This window comes from Crinia signifera, chromosome 5 (assembly GCF_055691185.1).
Source record: "Crinia signifera chromosome 5, ASM5569118v1, whole genome shotgun sequence".
In the NCBI taxonomy this organism is placed as follows: domain Eukaryota; kingdom Metazoa; phylum Chordata; class Amphibia; order Anura; family Myobatrachidae; genus Crinia; species Crinia signifera.
In genome coordinates this window covers 192,889,961-192,917,647 of record NC_139221.1, presented here as the reverse complement: position 1 = coordinate 192,917,647, position 27,687 = coordinate 192,889,961, and the positions used below count along the sequence as shown (strand labels likewise).

The following is a 27,687-nucleotide window of genomic DNA, read 5'->3' as shown; positions in this document are numbered from 1 at the left end:
AGGAGTATTCAATGTTTTTTGAGAGTCTGGCTCACCGCTCACTGTTCTGTGTCCCTGTGATCTCGCTGAAGTGCTCGGCACTTTTTCTTATCTCCTAATTTCTGACTTCCTCAGTATTCAACGTGTGGCCAGCTCGCCGGCCCCTTTTGCGAACTTAGCTTAATTATGCGAGTTCAAATGGGAGTGCTGTAACTGGAGAGATCTGTTTTCTCCTGCTCTCCACGTGAGCTGGTCAGACTGGGATATTCCTGAGCAGGGTGTTCATCTCAGCAGCGTGTTCCTCGCATTTGTGGACTTGTATTTTTTTGTTCAGTATTTATTTTACAACAAATGGCTGTCTGACTATTTTAATTGGGTTTGTGCAGACGGGTGTATTTTGTTCTGTTTGACCTTTATCCTTGTGTTGTGCTTTTGGCATTGTTTCTTTGCCCTGTGTTTTTATTTAATTTTATTTTATAATTGTTAGCGTGTTTAAAAGCCTGTTTGGGGGTTAGGTGAGGAAGAAGAGAGGAAGCATGGGAAATTACTAGGAGCATTCCAAAATGATTTCTTATTGGTTACCATTAAAATAACTTATTAAATTCCAAATAAATTAATATAGAAGTACAGCATTATGGCACTTGCAATAAATACATTAGAGTACATTTTTTTTAATTTATAAGCCATAAAAAAACAAAAAAAATAGCAACTTTAACCAAGATAACCCTACAGTTCACCTAAAAAAAGATGCCGAGGGGAAAAATGGAGAACCTCTCTAAAAAAAGAAACCAGCAGGACTCGCAATTTGTGCATTGAATACACTTTTTGAGAGAGACACTAAAATCCCCATTGAACAGACATGGGGAGAAGTGCAGGGTAAACTGAGTTAAAGTGACTTTGTTCCAATCCACACATTGAAAGTGCTTATGTGCTGTGGGATAGATGTATAACTTGGCCACCCTGTGACAAAAAATTATAATATGGTGATTAATTACATCTAGGCAGACTTCTCCTCAGATGTCACATAGCGTGATATTGTTTCTCAAATTATATTTTATATTTATTAAAACAATACACACAAAAACTATAGCATAAAATAGTAAAATCTCATCTGATTTGATGCTAGCGGGAAATGGAGTAGTACTCAACCAGTTTCGTCCCTTTCTCCTGTCCTCAGGGGTAAGAGATGAGGTAACATGTTCCACACAACCTACAAAATGGAGCCATCTCCGTCTGCCAGGAAGGGCACACCATTCTCCCTGAAGTCTTGCAGCCCATCTCCCCACACCCCTCCCTGTCCTCTCCCTGATACGGAGATGGGCAGGGAAGCACCCTGTGCTTACCGCCCAGCTGATGGAACGCTCGCTCGTCCCCACCATCTGCCAGCTTCGCCAGAAACATTGCCATGGGGAGCTGGCAGCATGGCTGAGACGGACTCTATCTGTATATCAGGCTGCTGCCAAAAACTGATTTGCCTCTGTTTGCCGGGTGTACTTCCTCCCAGTGACACCGTCACCACCTGCCCGTGCGTCTGACGTGGGGAAAAGAGTATGCAGGTGGATTCAAGGTGGCTGTGGTGCAGGAAAGGCAGAGGCGGGAGCAGCAGCACAGAGTGGTGGTCACAGCCTTGGACCAAATGCACAGAGAGACTGGAAGCTCATTACAGTATAATTGCTTTGCAAATTTTTATTGAAATAATTTGGAGAATGGAGTATCGGGGAAAAAATTCCATCATGCTGGCATTGCTGCGGAGAGGGAAATATTTTGGGAGGGGGGGTTGCAGCAAATTACTTGTATTCGCCAGGTGCCAGAAATAATAGTTTCGGCCCTGGTATGTGGCTACCTACTCGTCGTCTCTATGTGATAAAGTACCGCCAGTGACCATTAGAGGCCACACATTGTACCAAATTACTACTTTGTTTGCTAAAAGATGTCATAACAGAAAGTGAAAGCTTTTTTTTTTTGTAGGGACACGGTTTTAAATTTGCTGGATATGGAGAGAGTGAGCTGTGCAAATAGATATGGGAGGTAGTAGCAGATAGGGACTGGGGGTGGGGTGGAGAGTTTGTGTGCTAAAAACTGTCACAGCTCAAAGTGGAAGTACAGAAACCTAATAATTTATTATTATTAGGTATTTTATCTAGTGCAGCATATACCGTTGCACTTTACAATAAGAGAAGGTGATTCAGCAAACTGGGTGTTTAGTCGAAGGTATGAGGTATAATAATGCTACAATTGCAAAATAAAAATGGAAACTACTTTAAAATATAAAATATTTCCCATCTTCTTCAGAGTCTTTAATCGATGACGTGTGGCCAGCATTAGTACACACCTTAAGATTTATCTGTCAATCTGTCTGATGCAAACAAAAACTGAAAATGCATATGCGCAAATGAAAATCACCATTTGATCCCAAATAATGGAAATAGACAAAAAAAATATTGTCTAACTAACCATTATCTGTTTTCCGGCATTTAGTAGCAAATTTTATTATTTGCTCCCATACATTTCCAGATTTTTGTTCCCACCAGATAGATTGAACAGATAATTATTTAGGTGTGTACCCAGCTAGTCCTGCTGTTTGCAAAATAATCAATGTAATGTAATGTAATCGGTAATTTGTTAGTCACCTGGCACACAAGCCTAGGTTAGGTGTGATAATGCAACAGTTAATATAAAATGTGTTTGCTTGTAATTTTTATTGTCATGTTCTTTATATTGCATTTTCATTTTTTCAGTTTAGTTCAGTGGCTTAAACACAGCAGGAAAGAATACTGTGAATTATGCAAGCACAGATTTGCCTTTACTCCAAGTAAGTTTCTTTCTTTAGTGCTTTAACTGAACATATGCTAGGTTTTACATTTTATTAAACCGTGTATATATAATTTTGATACTAAATGCTTTGAATATTTAATTAATGCTTTTTTTTTTTAAATGAATGCATAATTTAAGATTGTCATTATCCACAAAATGAAACTGTCACCTGTATCCTATTTCTTCCACTGATTTAGCAAAACTGACCAGTCCCGTGGTTCTTAAACTTTCTTGAATCACGGCGCCCTAGAGTATCGGCAGTTTTTCAAAACACCCCCTAGTCCAATAGTTTTTTTTATTGATAAATTCAGAAATATATATTCAATTTGTAAAAAGTCATGTGTGATTAACTATCACCCTTCGGTTTGTGGTTCTAATTGTCCTCATACTTTATGATTGGCAGCACCTATCACTGGTTTTGCTATCACTTTGACCATAAAACAGTTTGCTTTGGTCCAGGCCCACCAATCCAAGGCACCCCTGCAAGGAACCCCAGGGTTCCACAGTTTGGGAATCACTGATCCTGTGGCTTAAGGCCCCCATACATTAGGGCAACATTTCCCATCCGAGAAGTTGCCTGCAATCCCAACTTGAGCCACCCAGAAAGGTTCTGGGTGGCAGGACCGCATGCAATATATCCATGCGGTCTTAGCCAATCCGGTCTGACTTACAAGCAATCAAAGAGATTGCTTTTCAGCCAGTGCGACTTGCAGGCTCCGGTGTGTTGCGCAGAGGACAGTGCAACAAATTGGACCTGCTTTAATTACGTGAAATGAAAGCTCTTTTCCTGCGATTGATTGCCGCAATCGCAGGAAAAGAGCCCAAATTGCAGGTAAATTACCTAATGTATGGAGACCTAGTGTTTGTACGAATAGTAATTAGTGTCACAGTAGCAATGTTTACGTTAAACATTTTTTTAAAGTATTCTTCTAGGGTGGGAATCAATTAGTGGGATTTTCCTTGTGCATATCCTGGCAGCTTCAGTAACTGCAGGGACAAGTCATCTCTCCAGGAGAGAGACCATGCTCTGCTCCTGGACTTTCATCTTAATATATGAGAACCCTCATCTGTGTTGAACAGGTTAATTAATTTTGTCCCTCCTGTAGAAGGTCATGTTGGGAGGTACAGTATGGTCAAGTCGGACCTGATTTCCCTACACTTTCCCAACAGTTCCCTGGGAGGGCTCACATATGATTTGGCACTTGCTGTGCCATTTTTTACATGCAATATATCACATGCATTTAATCACATGTAAAGAACTCCTGGGGAACAAGCTTCAGTAGTGGTGGGGGACAGGATATTTAAAAAACCATTCAAATGAATGGGCAGAGGACTGCGGATCAGATAGATACACATCTGATTTGGCCTGATTTCACCCAATTTCTCTGCATGATCTGTTGCAATCTAGTGAATTTCAGAATGGACAAGTGTATAGGGGGCCTTAAGACAGTCTTAACTAAGGGTGCCAGTCGGGGTCCCGACAGTACGCGCTTCTGTCAGCTCCTGCTGCGCTGTCAGTGTGAGGATTCAGTGAGAATCCTCACACTGTGCCTACCTAGCTATTGTAAAAGTTAATAAAATAAAAAACTCCTAAATAACTCTAATCCTTCGGCTGCTCCAGCAGCCCTTTAGAATAGCACCCACTCCAGTGGGCACCTAACACGAACTGAGGAGTCTGGGATGCAGAAGGGAGGAGCCTACCCTCCAAAAGCTTTAGGATAGGTGCCTGGCTCCTACGGACCCTCCTACATCCCAATGTTGAGCTGTGTCCCCAGGACCATTGAAAGAGAAATAGCCGGCGGCAACCCGGCCGTCGGTGTTTTAACAGTCGGGACCCCGACTGTCGGGACCCCGACTGTCGGGGTCCCGACAGTCGGGGTCCCGACAGTCGGGGTCCCGACAGTCGGGGTCCCGACAGTCGGGGTCCCGACAGTCGGGGTCCCGACAGTCGGGGTCCCGACTGTTAAAACACCGACGGCCGGGTTGCCGCCGGCTATTTCTCTTTCAATGGTCCTGGGGACACAGCTCAACATTGGGATGTAGGAGGGTCCGTAGGAGCCAGGCACCTATCCTAAAGCTTTTGGAGGGTAGGCTCCTCCCTTCTGCATCCCAGACTCCTCAGTTCGTGTTAGGTGCCCACTGGAGTGGGTGCTATTCTAAAGGGCTGCTGGAGCAGCCGAAGGATTAGAGTTATTTAGGAGTTTTTTATTTTATTAACTTTTACAATAGCTAGGTAGGCACAGTGTGAGGATTCTCACTGAATCCTCACACTGACAGCGCAGCAGGAGCTGACAGAAGCGCGTCCTGTCAGCTCACTGTGCACGGGGGAGACGCTGTCTGGTCTCTCTGTGCAGCGCTTACAGCTTCTATTAAGAAGCTGCCTGGGCTCCGGAGCGCTCTGAAACTGGCTTCATGCTAGGTGGGGATCATGGGGGACAGGCGCTCTGTGATGGCGGCGGCCATTTTCTGCGGAGCTTACACACTGAGCTCCTATATGAGAGGACAGCAGTGTGTTACAGGCATGTTCCAAGTAGTCCCCAGCAGAGGGGGAGACATTGTAACTTGGAGATCCTGCAGTGGGAGAGGCTGTCTGGGGGTGGGCCCCGCAGCAGCAGGGACTTGGTCTCTTCCCTCACTCTGTTTTGGCGCCATTTGGAACGCTTGCAGCGGAGCTGAGCTGGCTGACAGATCCTGGCAGAGTGATTGGATTTCCTGGGCATCGTTTTCCCCACTGTGAACGCTTCAGACAGATAAGTGACTGAGTACATTGGCTCTGTATAAAACGCCTGTACATTTTGCGCTGTGACTGTGTTAATTTTACATCATGTCTGAGCAACAGTCTGTGGCTTTGGGGGAGGGAGCCCTTAATACATTGAGCGCCTGCAGTGTTTGTACACTGAATTTTGTCCCTGAGCAGATGGCCAAGGGGGGGCTTGTGTATTACTTGCGCTGCTGTGAGACCCATGGGGAGTGAACCCCAGAGGGTAGAGCAATCGGAACCTGCGTGGGCCAGTGCCCTAGGCAGGTCTGTTAATGCCTTAGTGTAATTGCTGGACAGGCAGAGTGATGTGTTGGTAGATTCCGCGAGACCTATGTCATCATCTCAGCAGTCCTCTGGCTCCTTGCCTCTGACCCAGGCAGATCCTGGCTTCTTACAGGTCATGCAGGATACTGCTAAGGGGATCAGCAGGTATAATTATTTGTTTGACAAATTTGATGGTGATACTGTGGGGACCCCTAAAAGGTCTTATTCAGTGCCATTGCTTGTTGCTGAAGAGGAGGGAGAGTACACAGACATACCCTGGGATCAGGGTGCTGACTCTGAGGATTCCTCGGCCTCAGGGGTGGAGGATTTGATTACTGCTGTTAAACAGGCTTTGAACTTGTCTGTGGAGGATAAAACTCCTGCAAAAGGTGTTTTTAAAAGGCAGCGTAAGGAAACTGTTACCTTTCCTGCGGATGAAGGTTTACAGGATTTATTGGAAGGGGCTTGGAAAACGCCCGATAAAAGGCTGCAGATGCCTAAGAGATTTTTAAGTCTATACCCCATACCTGAGGCTCATGCAGACCTCTGGGAAAAAGTTCCGGTGGTAGATGCTTCTGTGGCACGGCTTTCTAAAGCCACGGTGCTACCTGTCCAGGGGGGGGGGGGGGGGCGGCAGCCTTTAAGGACCCCGTAGACAAGAAGCTAAGGCCATGATTGTGTGGGCCAATGACCTGTGTACAATTTTACATGCTGATCCATGTGTGTTGCTGCTTCAAGGTTTTCTGCTTTTAGGCCGTCCTTTCGGCCCTCCCCTAGAGGGAGTGCGTCCTTTCGAGGACAGTCTTTTAGGGGAAAGTTTCAGTCCTCCAGGGGCAAGGCCCCAAAGTCAAAGTTCGGTTCCTTTCATAAGAAACCAAACACCAAAGGAGAGGACAAGCCCTCCGCATGACTACCTGGGGAATACCCCAGCGGTGGTCAAGGTGGGGGGGCGTCTGAGATTGTTCAGGGCTGCGTGGGCATTGTTGGACCGGGATTCCTGGGTGCTAGACATTGTATCCCAGGGTTACAGAATTGTTTTTGGTGCCCAAGCCAGACGGGTCTTTCAGACCAATCTTAAATCTAAAGTCCTTGAATCTCCATCTGTGGGTAGACCATTTCAAGATGGAATCTCTACGGTCTGTGCTGCTAAGCCTGGACCAGGGAGAATTTTTGGCGTCCATGGATGTCCAGGACGCATATCTTCATGTGCCAATCCATCCGGAACATCAGGCTCTCTTGAGGTTTGTGATAGGAGACCTGCATTTGCAATTCCAGGCGTTGCCCTTTGGTCTGGCCACAGCACCAAGGGTATTCACCAAAATAATGTCAGTAATGGCGGCGGCCCTCCGACTGAGGGGAATCACTGTGATTCCATATTTGGACGACCTGCTGTTCAAAGCAGAGTCGGCGGAAAAGTTGCAGAGTCACTTGGCAGAAGCCATCAGGTTTTTGCAGGCTCACGGTTGGCTTTTAAATTTACAAAGGTCTCAGTTGGTGCCGTCACAGAGACTCCAGTTCCTGGGACTTGTCCTGGATACCCATCTACATCGGGTACTAGATTGTAAGCTCCTCTGAGCAGGGCCCTCTTCCCTCCTGTTGTCAAAGCCCACTTCTCTTCACATTTCACTCACAGCTCTCCTATACTCCAACACTCAGTGACCATCTTTGTCCGCATACTCCTCTCCATCATTGGCATCAAGCCTCTAGTTGTATGTTGATTGAGTCCTCACTACTTACATTTAAGCTGTAATGTGTATTGATCTGTGGCGCTCTTTATTTGTACTGTATTTTTGTTATTTATTCAATGTTATGCCAAGCTTTGTCTCCCTGTATTGTTCCTTTGTACGGCACTGCGAAACACTTGTGGTGCCTTTTATAAATAAAATTATAATAATAATAAAGTATTCCTACCAGAGACAAAGGCCAGGGACCTGGCCTCCTTGGTGCGGGAGATCCTGGCGTCTCAGAGCCCATCGGTTTGGAGGTGTCTCAAACTGTTGGGGAAAATGGTGGCGACTTTCGAGACGCTACAGTTCGCCAGGTTCCACTCTCGGGTGTTCCAGTAGAACATCCTGACATCTTGGTCTCAGACCATGAAATCAGAGCACATAGTGTTGTCTCCAGAGACACGGTCTTCCCTGCATTGGTGGATGAAGGTGGATTCCCTTCAGTGGGGTCGGTCTCTGCAGTCCTGGGACTGGCTGGTAGTCACTACAGACGCCAGTCTCAGGGGCTGGGGGGCAGTGGTTTTGGACCTGCGCCTCCAGGGCTTATGGACCTCGGAGGAGTCTGCCTTGCCGATCAATATCCTGGAACTGCGGGCTGTGTGGAAAGTGATATCTCTGGCGGGAGAAAGATTGCAGCGTCTTCCTTTAAGGATTCAGACTGACAACGCCACGGCTGTGGCGTACCTGAATCATCAGGGAGGCACACGCAGCAAGCTGGCCATGTGGGAGGTTTCCCGGATCTTCTTGTGGGCGGAACAGAATGTTCCAGCGTTGTCAGCGATTATTGGAGAATATCGAGGCCGATTTCCTGAGCAGGGAGGAGCTGCTAGAAGGGGAATGGAGCCTGAACCCACAGGTGTTTCATCAGATTACACTGAAGTGGGGAACTCCTGAGGTGGACCTGATGGCATCGAGGTTAAATCATCAGGTGCCCAGGTTCTATGCCAGGACAAGAGATTCACGGGCCGAAGCAGTAGATGCAATGACTATTCCCTGGGAGGGGAATCTGCTTTATGCCTTTCCGCCGTTTCCAATGCTGGCGAGAGTATTGAAAATAATCCAGTCCCAAGGAATTCCGGTGATTCTAGTAGCCCCGGATTGGCCAAGGAGGTCCTGGTACTCAAGGCTTCAGAGATTGTCTGTGGACTCGTGGCGTCTAACTCTGAAGTCAGATCTGTTAAACCAAGGGCCGTTCTTACACATGATTCAGCTCGGCTAAATTTGATGGCTTGGCTATTGAAACCGCCATCTTGAAGAACAAGGGTTTCTCGGAGGCTGTGGTTAACACCATGGTTAAAGCTAGGAAGTCAGTGTCTTCAGCAAACTATTATAGGGTCTGGAAGACCTATATTAGGTGGTGTGAAAGGCAGAAGTCGCATGCATCGCGGTTTCGACTTTCAAAATTGTTGGAGTTTTTGCAGGATGGTTTTTCGCCTGGGTTAAGCCTTCAATCACTCAAGGTACAGATATCGGCCTTGTCGATTTATTTCCAGAAAAGGATAGCTTTGCTACCGGAGGTGCAAACTTTCCTGCAAGGGGTTTCACAATTGAAACCTCCCTACAAGCAACCAGTGGCTCCATGGGATTTATCGCTGGTACTGGAGTGTCTTCAAAAGGCGCCATTTGAGCCGCTGAGGTCGGCTGACCTTAAGTTCCTTACATGGAAGCTTGTATTTTTGTTGGCTGTTGCGTCAGCAAAGAGAGTATCAGAGTTGGGAGCGTTGTCATGCAAGTCTCCTTTTCTTATTTTTCATGATGACAGGGCTTTTCTTCGAACAGTACCCCCATTTTTGCCAAAAGTAGTTTCCGCTTTTCATCTGAATCAGGAGATAGTTCTGCCTGTGTTTCAACCCCCAGAGGGTTAAAAAAAAGGGACAAATTGAGGAATGTGGATGTTGTGCGCGCCTTGCGCATTTATGTGGACAGGGTGAAGGGTGTCAGGAAGACTGACACTTTGTTAGTCTTGTATGATGTGCACAAGATTGGTTGGCCTGCCTCTAAGCAGACCATTGCTAGGTGGTTGCGTTCTGTTATTGCCTTTGCATATACTAAGGGTGGTAGGCCTGTGCTGGCCAGAATTAATGCGCATACCACCAGGTCGGTCGCCACCTCTTGGGCGGTTCGACATGGGGCCACAGCTGAGCAGGTTTGCAGGGCCACCACTTGGTCATCTGTTCACACTTTTGCCAAATTCTATAGGTTCCATGAGTTCGCGTCGGAGGACGCATCATTCGGGCGAGCAGTGATGAGAGCTGCAGACCTAAGCGTACCCACCCAAAGGACCGGCTCTGGAACGTCCCAGTGTTGAGCTGTGTCACCAGGACCATTGAAAGAGAAAAAGGGATTTTTGTAAGAACTTACTGTTCGAAAACCCTTTCTCTGATATGGTCCTGGTGACAGAGATCCCTCCCTTACGCTCAGTAAGTATGCCAGTGTTCATGATGTTTCATGTTATATATGGTTGAAAAGTTATTTTTGAAATTGTGCATATAATATGTGCAGGCGTTTGTACTGAGTTAATGTATTCCAGTGGCTTTGAAAGATTGAACTGAGGAGTCTGGTATGCAGAAGGGAGGAGCCTACCCTCCAAAAGCTTTAGGATAGGTGCCTGGCTCCTACGGACCCTCCTACATCCCAATGTTGAGCTGTGTCACCAGGACCATATCAGAGAAAGGGGTTTCGAACGGTAAGTTCTTACAAAAATCCCTTTTTTCCCACGATCCCATAGAGGGAGAATTGAATAGGTGGCGAGCGTAGCGAGCCACCGCGCCCGCAACGTGGCAAGCGCAGCGAGCCTGCAAGGGGCTTTGTTGCGCTGGCCACGCTGTCTGAGTCCGGGCAGTCGGGATCATGACTGTCGGGATCCCAACGTCGGGATAATGACTGTCGGGATCCCGACTGTCGCAGAAACATACCACACCCCTTAACTAAACGGTATTTTATGGGATTTGATACATGAGGAAACCCATTTGAATCAGTAGGTAAGCGCACATTAAATCAGGGTATACCACATGGGTAAAAGGCAGCTTAATGAATAGCTCTATAAAAGTAACATAGAGCTGTTTTTGCACAAACTTTGCATCTAATTGGATTTCCCCCTTTTTTGTCAATTAGCTTTAAAGGTGTGTACACACAGTGCAATATAGTAGCATTTTGGCTCAATATCTCTCAGCAATATATTGCTCAGTGTACTGGCTTAACCCCTTCACTGGCACGCCTGAGAATTTTCCGGGCTATGCGCCAGTGCCCAGACTGGCAAACCTGGAAAATCCTCGGGAGTGCCACAGTCTGCGCTCACTTCTTCCCTCTGGCTGTGTGACCTTGCTAAGGTCACGCCGCACAAAGCAGGGTTGCGGGGCAGAGCTGGCATGGGCTGATCTAGTATGCGTCGCTGCCCGGCCCCTGATAACACAGTGTTTTTTTCTTTTCAGGAAGTGCTACCAAAAACCCCCACTGAAGGGGTTAATATCTCTCAGCAATATATTGCTCAGGGTACAGTTTTCAGGGATAGCTGCGGGAGCATACTTCTAGAGACTTGTCTCCCACAACAACAAAAAAACACTCTGGCGATATGGTCGCTAGGCGACCATTTAGCCAGTCATAATGGCTTAAATTGTCCTGTGTGTGTGTGTATAGGGCTTTACAGTATAAATGGTACTTGTTTCCTAGCACGGCACCCACGATATTCAGTTGTATGGCATTGTATTCAATTTAAAATTGTATACCATTGTATATGGCATACAATGCGATGCAATGCAATTTTAAATTGTATAAGCACCCTAATGGGTTTTTTCAATGTTAAATGGTCCCCCTATACGATTTTTAATTGTATAAGCACCTTAATAGGTGCTTACAATGTAAAATGCACCCCCACGCCACCGCAACTATCCACGGCAACCCGAAGCATGGCGAGCACAGCGGTACGCGTCCTCCGACCTTTTCATACCCCCACTATCCACGTTGGCATGGAGTTGAGTTTATATAGTGTGGCTAGCACAGCGAGCCACCGAGCCCGAAGACTGGCGAGCCCCGCACAGAGCCCGAAGCGTGGCGAGCGCACGCGTATTAATTTACATGTATTCCACATCCCCTCGCGGGGCTCGCCACGATTCGGTCACGGTGGCTTGCTGCGCTCGCCACACTATCTAAAATCAACTCCACGCCGACGTGGATGGTGGGGGTATGAAAAGGTCGGAGGACGCATACCGCCGCCCCTCGTGGGCTCGCATCGCTTGCCACGCTTCGGGTTGGCGTTGATAGTGGGGGTGCTTTTAACATTGTAAGCACCCATTACGATGCTTATACAATTAATAATCTTATAGGGGGGCCATTTAACATTGAAAGCACCCATTAGGGTGCTTATACAATTTAAAATTGTATACCATCGCATTGTATGCCATATACAATGGTATACAATTTTAAATTGTATAACATCGGGTGCCATCGCGTCGCATTGCATACCATTGTAAGGCTTATGGTATATGATGCGATGGGCGCCGTGCTAGGAAACAAGTACCGTATAAATTTTAAGTGACTATTACAGTGTGATATTGATTTGTTGATGTCTATTGCAGGGTGATCTTGTTTAAAAATATAACTTTTAAATATTAAGCAATAAATATTTTTAGATAGACACACTATTAAATGAACAGACTCTTTATGATTCTACTAAATTATAACAATTGTATTAGTCTTGCACATTTTCAGTTAGTATTTCTGTTACTGTATATGGTTCTGATGTAAAATGATGGTTTAAACTGAATACTCTTTGGTATTTGCTGTATAATGACATATGTTAGAGCAGTGGTTCTCCACCTCGGTCCTCAGGACCCTCCAACAGTGCACGTTTTCCAGGTCACCCGGCAGGTAAACAGGTGTACTCATTATCACTGACACATTTTAAAAGATCACAGGTGGAGCTAATTATTTCACCTGTGAACCAGTGTGGAGACCTGGAAAACTTGCACTGTTGGGGGGTCCTGAGGACCGAGGTTGAGAATCACTGTTACAGTAATGCAATTTAGTATTGGTGTGTGTGTGTATAGTTTTGCCATTAGTATTAATTGCATGTGCTGCTCCATTTGAGTTTTGTCCATTTGTGATTCTCTGTGGGACCAGAGAAGGTTACAATTTTGGGTGGCTGGTCACAACACGTTGTTTACAGGGCATGGTTTTTGGCCCGTCTACGTGACATCACATGCAATCGGTGCAACCCGAAACATGGCGGTGATGTGCCCGCCTTTGCAGCCTGGCAATGCAATCTAATTTCGATCATAGGGCAGACCTATTTGTGCTGGGCGGCCTTGCCATGTGCTTGGAAGGCCCCCAGCATGCAAAAGGAAGCTGTTGTAGTTATTCTGTTTTAGTAAAACTGCAACTAAAGATGAATCAGGCCCACAGTCTGCAGCTTTTATGTCCACACCTTCCTCCTGTAAATGTTTGTTGCAACAATCGGTACTTGTTTCCTAGCACAGCGCCCAGATTTTCTACGTACGCCAACGTAGTGAAATTGCATCGCATCGCATGCCGCTATATAGTGACATGCGATGCAATTTCAGTCACTCCCGTTCCCTGGCTCACTGGTAATCCCGCCCCCTGTCACATCCTCACAGAAATCACTCTGAGGTGATTTTGTGAGAGGAGAGGACGTGCATTTGTGAGCTAGTGATTTATTTCTGGTGATTTGGTTATTGCGACTGGTGATTTGCTTATTTCGGCTGAAATGGCATCTGTACTGAATCTGTTTTCATTGCCGTGACGGAGGTTGAGGCAATAGAATTCTTTCGGCGTCATCCTCTTTTGCCGGTGGTGGCTAATTGTGCCAATGGGCATACTATGCGGCTGAGTCTCAAGGAAGGTCTGTGGCGGTGCTATGTGAAGGTTTGTCGGCTAAAGGCAAGCCTTCGAGCAGCACTGTTTTTCCCCGGGTGCCGCTTACCCTTCCTCACATTGGTGAGGTTTATCTACTCCTGGGCTCAGGAGATGACCTCGGTGAAGTACTGCCAGCAGCAGCTGGATGTGTCAAAGAAGACTACAGTACTCTACGTATAAGTGGATTCGGGAGGCCTGCCTGATGGTGGGATCTACTGGTGGGATCTACGGTGGGCCAGAACGGATAGTGGAGGTGGACAAGACCTTATACGTCAGGAGGCAATCCAATGTAGGCTGCATGTTACCCCAGCAGTGGGTATATGGGGGAATCTGCCGGGAAACAGGGCAGTGTTTCCTGACGAAGGTGGCCACCCGTGATGCCAGAACATTAATGTCGGCCATCATCGACAATGTGGAGCCTGGGACGACAATAGACACGGACTGTTGGAGGGTGTACAGCACAGAGCAGCTGCAATTGGCCGAATACTACCACGCCCAGGTCAACCACAGGTACAATTTTATAGACCCATCAAGGGGGGTCCATATGCAGAACATTGAAAGGATGTGGGGTGCGTGTAAATGGCGCAATAAACGTCATCGGGGCACATGTTACAGTCTTACCTCGAGGAATTCATGTGGCGTAAAACTTTGGGTGGGGATGACCATTTTACCCTCCTCCACGCCTTGACACTGTTACTGAAGGACAATAAAATTATTTGATTATGATGACATCTTATTAATTATTCTTTCATGTTTTTTATGATTTGTTTGTATTACGTGTTGTTATTTAATTGCAGAACAAATATAGACAGAATTCGGTACTTTCGATCTCCCTCCCAAAGGGTACTGAAAGTCCGTGTGATAGTTTAAACACACGGTTTCAGAAATCCATATGGAAAGGAACAGAAAAAGCTGAAAAATCGGGCGCACAGATACTCAAAAGTAATCAACAATATTCAATTATAATTTATAGGGTATTGCTTGCTGCTCTCAATTAAGGCACTCTGTAACCTTAATACTAATAAAACTATAGAAGAAAGAGAAACTCTTATCTAGAGAGTGCAGGAAATACTCAGAATTAAATGTTTCTAAAAAGATTGTTTATTTATAATCTATAACACACACAATGTTAATAAAATACACATATAGTAAACTTGAATACATACATCTTCAAATAATGAATACATATAAAATAAAATAGTATCACTTTGCCAATCGTAACCGATACAGTAAACTTCAAAAGACCATATTTTACATAACCACCAATAGCCGGATTTTGATACTTCCACAGAAATATACTGATTCCAGATTTTTGAATTTAGTTGGTAGGAATAAATTCAGTCCAGATAAATCCCCTTCACTTCAGGGTACTTTGGTTAGCTGTATTAAATGCTACACGTGGGGAAATACCGCACACACCCAGCTGGGGGCGGACGTTGCAGGGAAGCAAGCAACACAGTCTTTGAAGATATAGCTACCTCTGTCCCAGGCAGGTGTATAACAGCATTCACCTTCTTTGGCTTTGTAGCGCTGTAAGTAAAATCATGCCAGATGGTTGCAGGGACAGTTTCCTTATTTTATGCAGACAGCGACAGGATATAGAGGTCCAAATTCAGGCACTTGGCATCGTGGGTATTCCCCCACGTGTAGCATTTAATACAGCTAACCAAACTACCCAGAAGTGAAGGGGATTTATCTGGACTGAATTTATCTGGAATCAGTATATTTCTGTGGAAGTATCAAAATCCGGCTATTGGTGGTTATGTAAAATATGGTCTTTTGAAGTTTACTGTATCGGTTACGATTGGGAAAGTGATACTATTTTATTTTATATGTATTCATTGATTATTTAAAGATGTATGTATTCATGTTTACTATATGTGTATTTTATTAACATTGTGTGTTATAGATTATAAATAAATAACAATCTTTTTTAGAAACATTTAATTCTGAGTATTTCCTGCGCTCTCTAGATAAGAGTTTCTCTTTCTTCTATAGTGTTATTTAATTGATTCTTTCTTATTCAAGACATGTCTTCCTTACTGTGTCAGTTGCATGATTTTGCAGGGGTGAACATGTACATAAAACACCACCACTATCCACGCCACCCCGAAGCGTGGTGAGCGGCGTCGGAACGCATCCTCCGACCTTTTCATACCCCCACTATCCACGTCGGCGTGGAGTTGATTTTATGGTGTGGCTAGCGTACGCGGAATACATGTAAAGTAATCTGCGTCCTCTTGCGGGGCTCGCTGCACTCTCCACACTATATAAAATTAACTCCACGCCGACCTGGATAGTGGGGGTATGAAAAGGTTGGAGGACGCGTTCCGCTGCCCCTCAGGTGGCGCGCTGTGCTCGCCACGCTTCGGGGTGGCGTGGATAGTGGGGAGGTGGCTGTATGCTTAGCGGTAGTGTGGATATTGTGAGTGTGGAGTGGGGGGCTTAAAAATCACAGTACAAAATTACATTATATGTCATAATGGCACTTGTTTCCTAGTACAGCGCCTCCCATTTTCATCGCATCGTATGCTATATAGCGGCATGTGATGCGATGCGATTTTTAATTGTACAAGCACCCTGATGGGTGCTTATAATGTTAAATGCACCCCCATTGTCAACGCCACCCTCACTATCAACGCCAACCCGAAGCGTGGCGACCACAGCGAGTTCGCGAGGGGCGGCGGTACACGTCCTCCGACCTTTTCATACCCCCACTATCCACGTCGGCATGGAGTTGATTTTAGATAGTGTGGTGAGCGTAGCGAGCCACCGTGCCCGAAGCGTGGCGAGCGGACGCGGATTACTTTACATGTATTCTGCATCCCCTCGCTTCCGTCTCGCTGCGCTCGCCACACTATCTAGAATCAACTCCACGCCGACGTGGATATTAGGGGTATGAAAAGGTTGGATGACGCGTACCGCCGCCCCTTGTGAGCTTGCTGCGCTCGCAACGCTTCAGGTTGGCGTTGATAGTGGTGGTGCGTTTAACATTGTAAGCACCCATCAGGGTGCTTGTACAATTAGGAGACACAGGGGTTTTACTATTCGCACAGGACCCTCATCTGTTGGAGGTTGTTATAGGGCGGACCCCCACTTAATACATAAACTGTTCTGTATAAAGTGTTATGGGAGGTGTGCTACCACTGGACATCAAAAATGAGAAAACGCAATGAAGAGAAAAAAGTATGTCCTTATGTGGTGCACCTATAGAGACTTACACGAATAAAATATAACTTTTAATAATGTTTTAAGAAAGCGAAATATTAAAACACACACACAACATGAACGCAGGGTGTTTTAAAATAATGACGGCTCTTTGTTTCCACACACAATATTGTTTATCTGTAATTCAATAACAGGAGTAGGTAGCCAACACTAGTATTATTATAATCAAATATGTATTTATAGTGTTTAGTGGCTAAAATCCTTGTAAAGAGGTGCACATAGTATAGTTAATACGCACAATTCAATGTCGGCAGTATTGACACAGTTTCAAATGTCTTTAATAGATAGCTCCTCAAGTGATCAGGAACCTGTCTGAATCACTACTAATCACCTAATAGTGGAGACCCCTAATCAGATTAATATTGGGCTCAACTCATATACTAAAGTTGACCCTCCAAGGAACCAATGTCGACAGGTGCTTTATCATAAGTGGAGGTTATACATGTAAAAGTGAGTAACAACTCAAGGGATACACATTCTGTCTTAATTGTTGGCTTGAATTGCCAGGTGCCTGAGACACATTTGGGGTATCCGAGTATAGGCCTACTTAGATAAGTTCCGGGGAAGTCCGCTAGTGAATATAAACATGAGTGTTAATGAATCACCAAATATTCCCTACTTAATTTCACACTCTATCTCCTCATGTGTATAGGCTGGAATTGCTATGAGGAGGTGGTTGTAGCCACTTTATAGGTATGAAAGGTTCCTTAGTGGGAATCAGTGGTGAGTATTTGTAATGAAACACCCATGCCGTGTAAAATTGTGGTATAGTAGTCGGCATGCAGATGTCAGAAATATACTGTGGGTGAATTTCCAAAAGATCGTATTGTTAAGTGGTCAGTAACAAATCTTTTTAGGAAAATTCACCATTAATTGGGCTGCTGCAGTGTTGCTGCTATATATTCAAAATAGCACTGATTGGAAATCGCTATCAGACACCTGCGGACCTGTGTCGGATCTCGTATTAGTCAAACGAGGGGATATAAAAGTGTCATCCTCAGTCCGGCATAAATGGTATACAGGTGTAATTCTGCACACAGGTAGATAGTGCAGGTAGCGGGGCAAGACACTGCTCCGCTGTCTGCTGCTATCTAATGGTTAACTGAAGCAACTGCTGTAGCCCAATGAATAGAGGTGAGGGAATCCTCACACTATCTATGAGTGCACTGCTACAAGGATTATCCTGTAAGGGTAAAAAACAATTCAAAATACATCCTAGTATGCGTGTGGTATAGAGGGCGTCACCGCTAGCCAGCGCGCGCTTCGCAAAGAGCTTTTTCAAGGCCAACCCGACTGGCCAAACTAAGGCTATTCTTATACCGTCCCTGATGTGGGCGCGGCGGTTAGCGCCTTGATTGACGGCTGCCGCGTCCTGTAACTTTCTCTCCTTGCAATTACTTGCGGCGTTGATTCGTCTGGGGGCGCGGCAGTCTCAATAGGTGATTGACTGTCCTCGCATCCTATCCTATCACTACTCCATGAGTGCTGCGCCACTCATTGGTAGTCCCTTCATGGTGATGACAGTTGTTGTCCAGCACGTCCGTTGCTATGGTGACATTTGGGTTTCTATCTCATCGTGGAGCCACAAATATCTCTGCTGACTGGATCGGTATGTTTTAATGTATCTGTATATTCCCGATATCCTGTCTGATTGAATTGTATGTGGTGCTTAGTATTTCTACAGGAATCTACACCTTGTTTTGGTGTTAAACAACACCAAAATCACGCCTGTCCCCGCAGAGACGGGCACATAAGTCTAAGCGTGCTTTGTCACAGACATGGATCGGATGGGCAGAACGAGTAAGGTTGAGTGAAGTAAAGCGTGAATTGGGTATGGAAGATGGACCCCTTCCAGTATCGTCCCTGTGTTGGAATATATGTATAACGCCAAAATAGCTGATAGCGATTTCCAATCAGTGCTATTTTGAATATATAGCAGCAATACTGCAGCAGCCCAATTAATGGTGAATTTTCCTAAAAAGATTTGTTACTGACCACTAAACAATACGATCTTTTGGAAATTCACCCACAGTATATTTCTGACATCTGCATGCCGACTACTATACCACAATTTTACACGGCATGGGTGTTTCATTACAAATACTCACCACTGATTCCCACTAAGGAACCTTTCATACCTATAAAGTGGCTACAACCACCTCCTCATAGCAATTCCAGCCTATACACATGAGGAGATAGAGTGTGAAATTAAGTAGGGAATATTTGGTGATTCATTAACACTCATGTTTATATTCACTAGCGGACTTCCCCGGAACTTATCTAAGTAGGCCTATACTCGGATACCCCAAATGTGTCTCAATTAAGACAGAATGTGTATCCCGTGAGTTGTTACTCACTTTTACATGTATAACCTCCACTTATGATAAAGCACCTGTCGACATTGGTTCCTTGGAGGGTCAACTTTAGTATATGAGTTGAGCCCAATATTAATCTGATTAGGGGTCTCCGCTATTAGGTGATTAGTAGTGATTCAGACAGGTTCCTGATCACTTGAGGAGCTATCTATTAAAGACATTTGAAACTGTGTCAATACTGCCGACATTGAATTGTGCGTATTAACTATACTATGTGCACCTCTTTACAAGGATTTTAGCCACTAAACACTATAAATACATATTTGATTATAATAATACTAGTGTTGGCTACCTACTCCTGTTATTGAATTACAGATAAACAATATTGTGTGTGGAAACAGAGAGCCGCCGTTATTTTAAAACACCCTGCGTTCATGTTGTGTGTGTGTGTGTGTGTTTTTATATTTCGCTTTCTTAAAACATTATTAAAAGTTATATTTTATTCGTGTAAGTCTCTATAGGTGCACCACATAAGGACATACTTTTTTCTCTTCATTGCGTTTGCTTGTACAATTAAAATTCGCATCGCATGCCATTTGCAGGCATGAGATGCTATGCAATATTTAATTGTACATTCCTGTTAATTTACGCGAATATCGCATTGTATCGCATACCACTATATACGGTATGCGATGGGCACCGTGCTAGGCAACAAGTACCTTCATTTTTAATGTACAAATACCCTGTAAACTTATAACAACACAAAATGACATTTTATGTCATTTTAATGATGGTCATCGCATACAAAAAGTACAAAATCTTATACTATCGCATCCAATTTTATATCTGGTACAATGTATGTAATTTATTGACTGGCAGAGAGCACTGAATAAATTATATGGAAAATCGTATCGTAATCGCATGGTACATTTTTACCATGCAATGCAATTTCCCTACGCTGAATAGCACACTAAGCGATTTGCGTAGTGGGCGCCCTGCTAGGAAACAAGTACCCAACAATCTGTTGGGAGTGCCCCATCTCCCTCATTACCGGCTGTGAGCCTGCTTCCTGTTTCTTGGACAATGCAAGAGAAATTTCAGTTTTTATGTTTTTGCAACTTATGGATACATTTTTCGTCCTCACCCATCATGGAAGCCTTTACTCTGGGTGTTACTTCCCTCTCCTCCAGCTTTAGACAGGTAGATCTCTGTAACGTCCCGCCCACCTCGGATATATAGCACCTCCTCCCCTTCCATATGCAGTCTTTTTCCTGTCTCCAGTCTAGACTAGTGTAGTGCAGGTTGTTTTTTGTTTGTTTTTTTCCCCAGGTGCAGCCACCGTTGGATGAGGGTGGCTCCCTGGGGAGATGGAGAAACTGAAGCTTCATGCATCAGGCTGCGTCCTGCTCTGTATGGCAGATCGCAGCAGTGAAAATAAGGCAGCGTCCTGGGCTATGTCTGCTCCCCGCCGCGCCGCTATCTCCTGGCATTCACACACTTACCGTGGCTGGGTGGAAATCACAGGGGTAGGGAAGGAGCTGGTATTGAGGGCGGAAGTGACGCAACAGAGTTGAGTGCCCGGCTCTGAGTTGGGTCAGAAGGATATTTAATGGCATTGATCACCACTGAGAGTATCCTATGGTATTTGCAGTTTCAAAGAGGAAGTGGTTATGGACCTTATTAACAATATGATTGATTGAAGGTATATCCGCAGATTTCCAGTGATGGCCTATAGCTGCTTTAGTAGCTATTAGAATATGTCTTAAAATATACAAGTCTCCCCCAACTAGATGGTCATTATGGTGCAGTAGCGCTACTACCGGGTCTAACTGGATACTGGTTCTAGTTACTACACTAATAAGATCAAATATTTCAATCCACCGGGAACGGATCATTGGGCACTCCCAAAAGATATGGAAGATAGAGCCCACCTCGCCTCAATTCCTCCAGCATAGATCAGAAACATTCGGTCATATGGCATTTAATTCTCTTGGGAGTGAAATACGTCCTATGACAAAGTTTATAAAACATTTCAGCATGTTGCGAGCATTTGGACATTTTAAAACCTGAGTAAAGGATAGAGTCCCAAGTCTCTTCGCTAAAGGAAGTATTGAGGTCGAGTTCCCACTTTAATTGGGCAGGCAGTTTCCCCTGCTTAGTTGTAGATACCAGGAAGTTATACCATTTGTAACCTGTATTTCTCCTGGAGCGAGGAGAATTGCAAAAGAGACCCCCCCTTGTACTAAATGACACAGGGAGGATATGCCCGCCGAGGCCCAAGACTCCAAATGAAGATTAGGGATAAGTCTGGAAATAGAGTTAAGGGATAACTCTGCGCTCGGCAGGAACATTTCTTTAGTTCCAGTGATCACCCCGCTCCACACATCCAGGGTTGCCTTAACAGCCAGGCCCAGCTCCAAGCTATTCGGGATAACCCGAGCAGGGAGCCAGCATAGGTCTACTAGTGGTATGATCGGGGAAAGGGAATGTTCCAGCACCACCCATGGCTTCGGGGAATTCGATTCAAACCAGTCTCTAGGCTGACTTAACAGGCAGGCCAAATTGTATTTTTCAATATCCGGGTACCCAATTCCCCCAAGGCACTTTGGTAACGTTGTTGTGTTTCTAGATAGTCTTGGCCGAACCCCTTTCCAAATATATTTAGTGAATATCTTGTTAATTTTATGCATTAAAGACTTGGGAAGTCTTCTAGGAATTGCTCGGAAGAGCTAGATTAATTTAGGAAGAAGAATCATTTTAGAGGCCGCCAGTCTGCCCAACCACGAAATTTCGTGGGTGAACCATTCCGTTATCAGTTTCTCAAAAGATTTGAGAAGCGGCAGAAAGTTGCATTCAATCAAATGCACGTCTCTGGTTACGAACACTCCCAAGTATTTAATTGATCTCATTTGCCAAGCGTATCTATACTTATCCTTCATGCGGGCTACCTCCTCGACAGGAATGTTCAATGGAAGAGCCTCCGTCTTGGAGTTATTAAGCTTGTAGTATGAAACAGAGGAATACTCCTCCAGAACTTTGTGTAGTGCAGGGAGAGAGCTCTCCAGGTTCACTAGGCAGAGGAGAACGTCATCCGCAAACAAGCATATCTTGTGGGTCATATCTCCTATATTTGGGCCTTTTATTAGGCTATCTGTTCTAATCTTTTCAGCCAACGGCTCCATGGCTAACACAAATATGAGCGGGGACAGGGGGCAACCCTGTCTGGTGCCATTGGATATAGGAAAACTAGACGAGAGGCAACCATTAACAAACACCCTCGCGGAAGGGCAGGAGTATAAGGCAAAAATGGAATCTAAAAATCTCCCCTTGATTTCGAAATGCAGCAATACCTCTCTTAAATACCCCCAGTGTAGCCTATCGACCGCTTTTTCAGCGTCTAATGAGAATAGCAGTAATGGGGTCTTTCTACAGTCACATACTCCTAAAACATCAAAGACTCTACGCGTATTGTCCGGGGCCTGTCTTCTCGGCACAAACCCCACCTGGTCTGCCGCAACTAGAGAGGGGAGCAGAGGGGCCAGTCTGTTAGCTATCAATTTAGCATAAAGTTTCAGGTCTGTATTTAATAAGGCTATAGGGCAGTAATTCTGAACCGAAGTGGGAGACTTCCCAGGCTTCGGGATAGTGACTACGAGCTTCAAGTAATTCTCTTGGGAAGCTTTTAGAAGAGGCGGCTTCATTGAAGACTCTGGTTAATGTTGGACTCAACTCTGCTTTAAAACATTTATAGAAGTTGGATGGAAAACTATCCGGGCCAGGAGCTTTATCATTTGGCAGACCATCAACTGCTGATTCAACCTCAGCTAGCGACCATGGGGTGCACAGGGACTGACAGGCCTCGGCGTCTAACGCAGGCAGATTGATACCATCGAGAAGCGCATCTGTCAGCCTTCAAGGGTTAAGGTGTGTGCTGGTCTGTATTGAGGTTATAGAGCTTGGTATAGTATTCCGCGAAGGTGTCTGCAATCTGGAAGGGATCTATCACCCTAGCACCGCTGGAGTCAATCAATAAATTTACCTTTGCCTTAGCCCTTTTTCCCCTTAGTTTCCTAGCCAAAAGACGGCCTGCCTTGTTACCGAAAACATAAAAACGTTGATTCAATTTAGCTATATTTTTTGGATTTCCCGGAATGTTGAAGCGTTAACCTTATCCCTAATTTGGGCCCGAGACTTAGAGAGGGATTTATCCGAGGGATTGGCCTTATGAGCCGCCTCTAGTCTGGAAAGCTTTTCCTCCGCCTCCTTAAAAATCCTTGCTTCAGACCTCTTCAATCTAGCTGCTGCCTTAATTGCGGACCCCCTCACTACTGCCTTTAAAGCGCACCAATTATTAAAAACCCCTGTATCTTCAGGTGCATTAGTAGATAAATAAGAGAAAAGAGACTCTTGAATGGCCTGCTTTGACTCTGTGTGACAGGGCTAATCTCCCCAGTTTCCATGGACCTGGGGGGGGGGGGGGGGCTCGGAATGATCCCAGATCCCAAACCAGTCGCAACGGGGCGTGGTCCGACCACATAATAAGGTAGGATCTCGGCTTTATGAAGGGAAGCCAGAGTCCATTTATCAATTAACACTAAGTCAATTCTTGAATATGACTGGTGAGAGTGTGAGAAGGTGTAGTCACGCTTTGTATTAGGGGCATAGCAGGAGACCGGGTGGTCTGAACTCCCTCCAACCTGCCAACTAGAATCAAAAACCTACCCTCGGGGTCGGCATGTTGGTGTGACAATGTAAATGAGAAGTCAGCAGATATTAAAATCGCCACCCCCGCTTTCTTAGAGGGACCATTCGCTGTAAAGCACTGCGGGTATCTATTGTCACAAAATCTTGGGGGGGCTGACTTGATGAAATGTGTTTCCTGGATAGCTACAATATGGGCCTTCAGTTTATAAAAGGAGGATAACGCTAATTTCCTCTTCTGCGGCGAGTTCAAACCTTTTACATTCATAGAAATAATGTTAACCACTGTCAATATTTAGGGAAATTGGCATAGATTCGCTAGAAAGTGCTCTCATCAGTATGAAATTACAAACAGTCTCATAGAATAAGACTACCTGGCATGCAAGCAGGGGGAGACAAGATACAATAGGAAGGAACACAGAAAGACAAAAAGGGAAGGAAAAAGTGAAAGAAAAGAAAGCGACTCTAAATAGAGTCCCAGTGGGGGACCGATCTGAGGGTTCCCCAACCATAATACTAGGGGGGTAGTGGAATGACATACCATTACCATCTATTAAACTGTACTGTGGCTTAACAGAAGCATAAACTACTAATTGGAGAAGAAAAAATAGCACTTAGCAAATAAAGCAATACTTCAGTTTATGAACGGACCAGGCCTGCTCAGGAGTCCCATGAATAGTCCGCCAAACTCTAACTAAACAGCATTAATAGTAGCAGGCATCTAAACAGACCAATGCAGGGCCTGGAGCACGTCAACCTGAAGGCTTTACTCTACCATCGACCAGTCCTGCTGTACCTGTCCAGCAGGCAAAGCCACAGGGGACGACCCCGACAGCTTCCATTTTGATAGAAATTTCTCACCCTCTTCTACTGACGAAACAGAGATTGTAGATCCATCACGTTGGATAAGAAGCCGAGTTGGAAAGCCCCAGCAATAGAGAATATTCGCATTCCTTAAAGCTGACGTGATCGGCTGTAGAGAGCGCCTTTTAGTAAGTGTTACTCGTGATAGATCACCAAAGAGCTGGAAGGAGCCCAGGGCCGTTGCAGACTCAGACGAGGGCCTAGCAGCTTTCAACAACGCCTCCTTAACATGAAAGAAGTGCACCCTCATTAGGACATCCTTCGGTACACCTTCAGGGGCACTCCTGGCCTTGGGAAGTCTGTGTATCCGGTCGAGTAGGAGGTCAGCAGATGGAGCCGAAGGCAGCAGCTTTCTGAAGATGTCCAAGACAAAATCGTGGAGGCTACTGTTAGAGACATTCTCCGGGATGCCGCATATTTTGAGGTTGTTTCTGCGTGACCTGTCTTCCAAGTCCGCTAATTTGTCTCGAAGAGCAGATACCTCCTCCTCCAAGGCAGCATGGGAATCGATCAAATTGTTATGGGAGTCGACCATTTCACCCATTTTGGTTTCAAGGGTGTTTGTGCGTTCCCCCAGGTCATCTATGGAGCGCTGACAGGACAGGAGGGAGGTAATCTGGGTGAGAAGAAACTTTAATGTGCCTACTGTCAGCGTAGCATCGTCCGCGATCTGAGCCCGATTTGGCGGCTCTGTCATATTGGTGGAATGGGGAGGCAGGGCCAGTGGGAACGAATCGGGAGAGGTGTCCGAGGCAAAAAACTGGTGATACCCCAGACCTGGAGCCGGAGCTCTTTGGGGACGGTTTGGAAAAGGGGACCTGAGAGACAGACTTGGAAACTTTGTTCCGTTTGGAAGGCATTGGAACCGGCCCACTAGTAAGAGCAGCAGAATCTCTAAAGTAAAGAAGGTGTGAGGGCTTGACGAGAGGGCTTGAAGAGAGTCGTGTCAGGTAGACATCTCAATGGCAGCTGTCAGGGAGGCAAAGTACAATGTCGTAATATAGATGAGCATAGGGTGGAGCGAAAGGACTCATTTACATGCTCCTTGTCCCATCGCCCATAAGTATAGGGCCTATGGGCCCCAGGAGAATGGTAGTTGCTGGTTAATGAGTCCGGGTCTGAGTGTCGAGACCTCTGAGGGCTAGAGGGCTTCCACGCTTCGTGATGTCAACAACCGGGCCTTTCCTTTGGATAATGTAGGTGAAATACCTGAGGTTATAACATCTTTCAGGTAATTGTTATTTACCTTCCCTGGCAACTAGAAGGAATTCGGGTGTTGCAATTATTTATTTGGTTTATTTGTCTTCAGAGTTACCAGAGCAGCAGATATGATTCCCAAAGCTTGAATAGGTTAAAGCAGCAATCCTTAAATTTTAATACTAAATGGTATCAGTGGAATGATGGAGACTGTAATGCTGGGTGTAGTGTTAGTCCCAAACTGTTTAGTGACCTGGAACTCAGGGAACAGCTTCCATAGTCTCCCAGTCCTCCCTAGATATTAGGTTGGGCTCAGGTCAGGAATGTGTCAGGTCCCAGTAGTATGAGGGGGACAAGGGGTCTCACACAGGGGGAGAATATTACTACTACCTTTGGCCATCCAGAGGCTGTGACAGGGAGGATGCGGCTTGTGGGATCAACAGCTTCAGGTCTCCGTGTCTAAAATGGCTGCCGCTTCTGTGGGGAAGGCCCCTGCCGCTGAGGCTCACCGTGGGGTAGATGTACTGGGCAGGTCTTCCCAGCCAACTCGCTTCAGCCGGCTGCTGTGCTTCTAGCGGGAGAGCTCCCGCTGTGCTCAGTGTTCCCCGGCCGCGGGATCCCCTCTGGAGCGGCGCTGCAGGCGTCACCAGTAATCTAGGCCCCGGCTTCACTCTGCTGAGCAGGCCGCAACCTGCAAGGGCTCGTGAAGAGTCCCCCGGCTCCGCAGCTCTGCCCCACTCGTCGCCGGAGATATAAACAAGCAACTGGGGCACCCGAGGTGAGTAAGGGGGCCACCAGAAGTTAGCTTTAGGGCTGAGGCTGAGGAGCTCCGTTCTCCTGCTTCTTCTCAGCTCGTCATCCAGGCCACGCCCCCCCCCTATGCTGACTTCTTTGAGAGGCAGTCTCCTCCCTTCTGCATCCCAGCATTCCTCAGTTTGTTTTAGGTGCCCACTGGAGTGGATGCTGTGCTGACTGCCTGCTACCTGCAGCCATTTTGTGTAGAGTAGCTAGGTGTTTTTTATTTTATTAATATTCACTAGTTAGTGCAGACTTCCAGTGTGTTACTTCCACAGGAAGTTTATACACACTGAGAGCGCAGCAGAGGCTGCCTGAAGCGCGTCCTGTCAGCTATCTGTGTGCAGAGAGATGCAGCTGCGTCTTCTGCACAGCGCTTCAAACTCCATTACAGAGATGTTTCCTGGGCCCCGGGGTGAGTCCTGAACCGGCTCCCTGCTTAGGGGGGATTGTGGGGGATGGACCCCCCGCTATGGTGCCCGCCATTTTCAGGGGCTTATAGGCTGAAATCCAGAAATGGAGGTGAAGCCTATTACAGGAGTCCAGCGTAGCTGGACACTTCCAAGTGGTCCCATTCTGAGGGGAGACACTGGAGGTGAGGAGAGACACTTAGGAGTGGCAGATGAAGGAAAGGGCGCCAACAGGCTTCCCTCCTCGCTGAAGCAGAGAATGGGTCTCTTCCTACACTCTGTTCTGGGGCCTTTTTCTCAACACACTGCGGAGCTGAAGTATGTATTACACTGCAGAACTGAGTGGAAGTCTCTCTTGGGCATCGCCTTCCCTGGTGATCACTGAGGATCCATTGCAGCAGTGCAGACAGATAAGTACTCTGTTCATTATTCTGAGCTAATGCCTGACATTGTGCACTGTCTAATCATGACTGAAAGGTATTATGCTGCTGCTCATGGGGAGGGGATGCCTACCACGTTAATTATCTGCAGATTTTTTAGTATTAATTAACAGTTAAAAAGATGGATGAGGGAGATTTGTGCCCCTCATGTGAGTCTGTGCCCAGTGGGGCTCAAGCCCAGAGGACTGAGCAGCCTGTACCTGCATGATCAGCTGTCCTGGGGAGGTCTATGATTGCCTTAGCACAGGCTTTGAATAGGCAGAAAGATGACTTAGTAAAATTCCGATGATGAGGTGTGTGTGTGTCCTTAGGACACCTTTT

General features: G+C 45.8%; 1 protein-coding gene across 3 annotated transcripts in view; it reads left to right on the top strand.

Annotated features, from left to right (window-relative positions):
- MARCHF6 (membrane associated ring-CH-type finger 6) overlaps positions 1-27,687 on the top strand; it is a 492,210-nt gene that overhangs the window by 56,480 nt on the left and 408,043 nt on the right. For all 3 annotated transcript variants that reach the window (XM_083188363.1, XM_083188362.1, XM_083188364.1), the window contains exon 3: positions 2,718-2,791. In XM_083188363.1, coding sequence (XP_083044489.1) covers positions 2,718-2,791 — 74 coding nt within the window. The remainder of the gene's footprint in view (positions 1-2,717; positions 2,792-27,687) is intronic.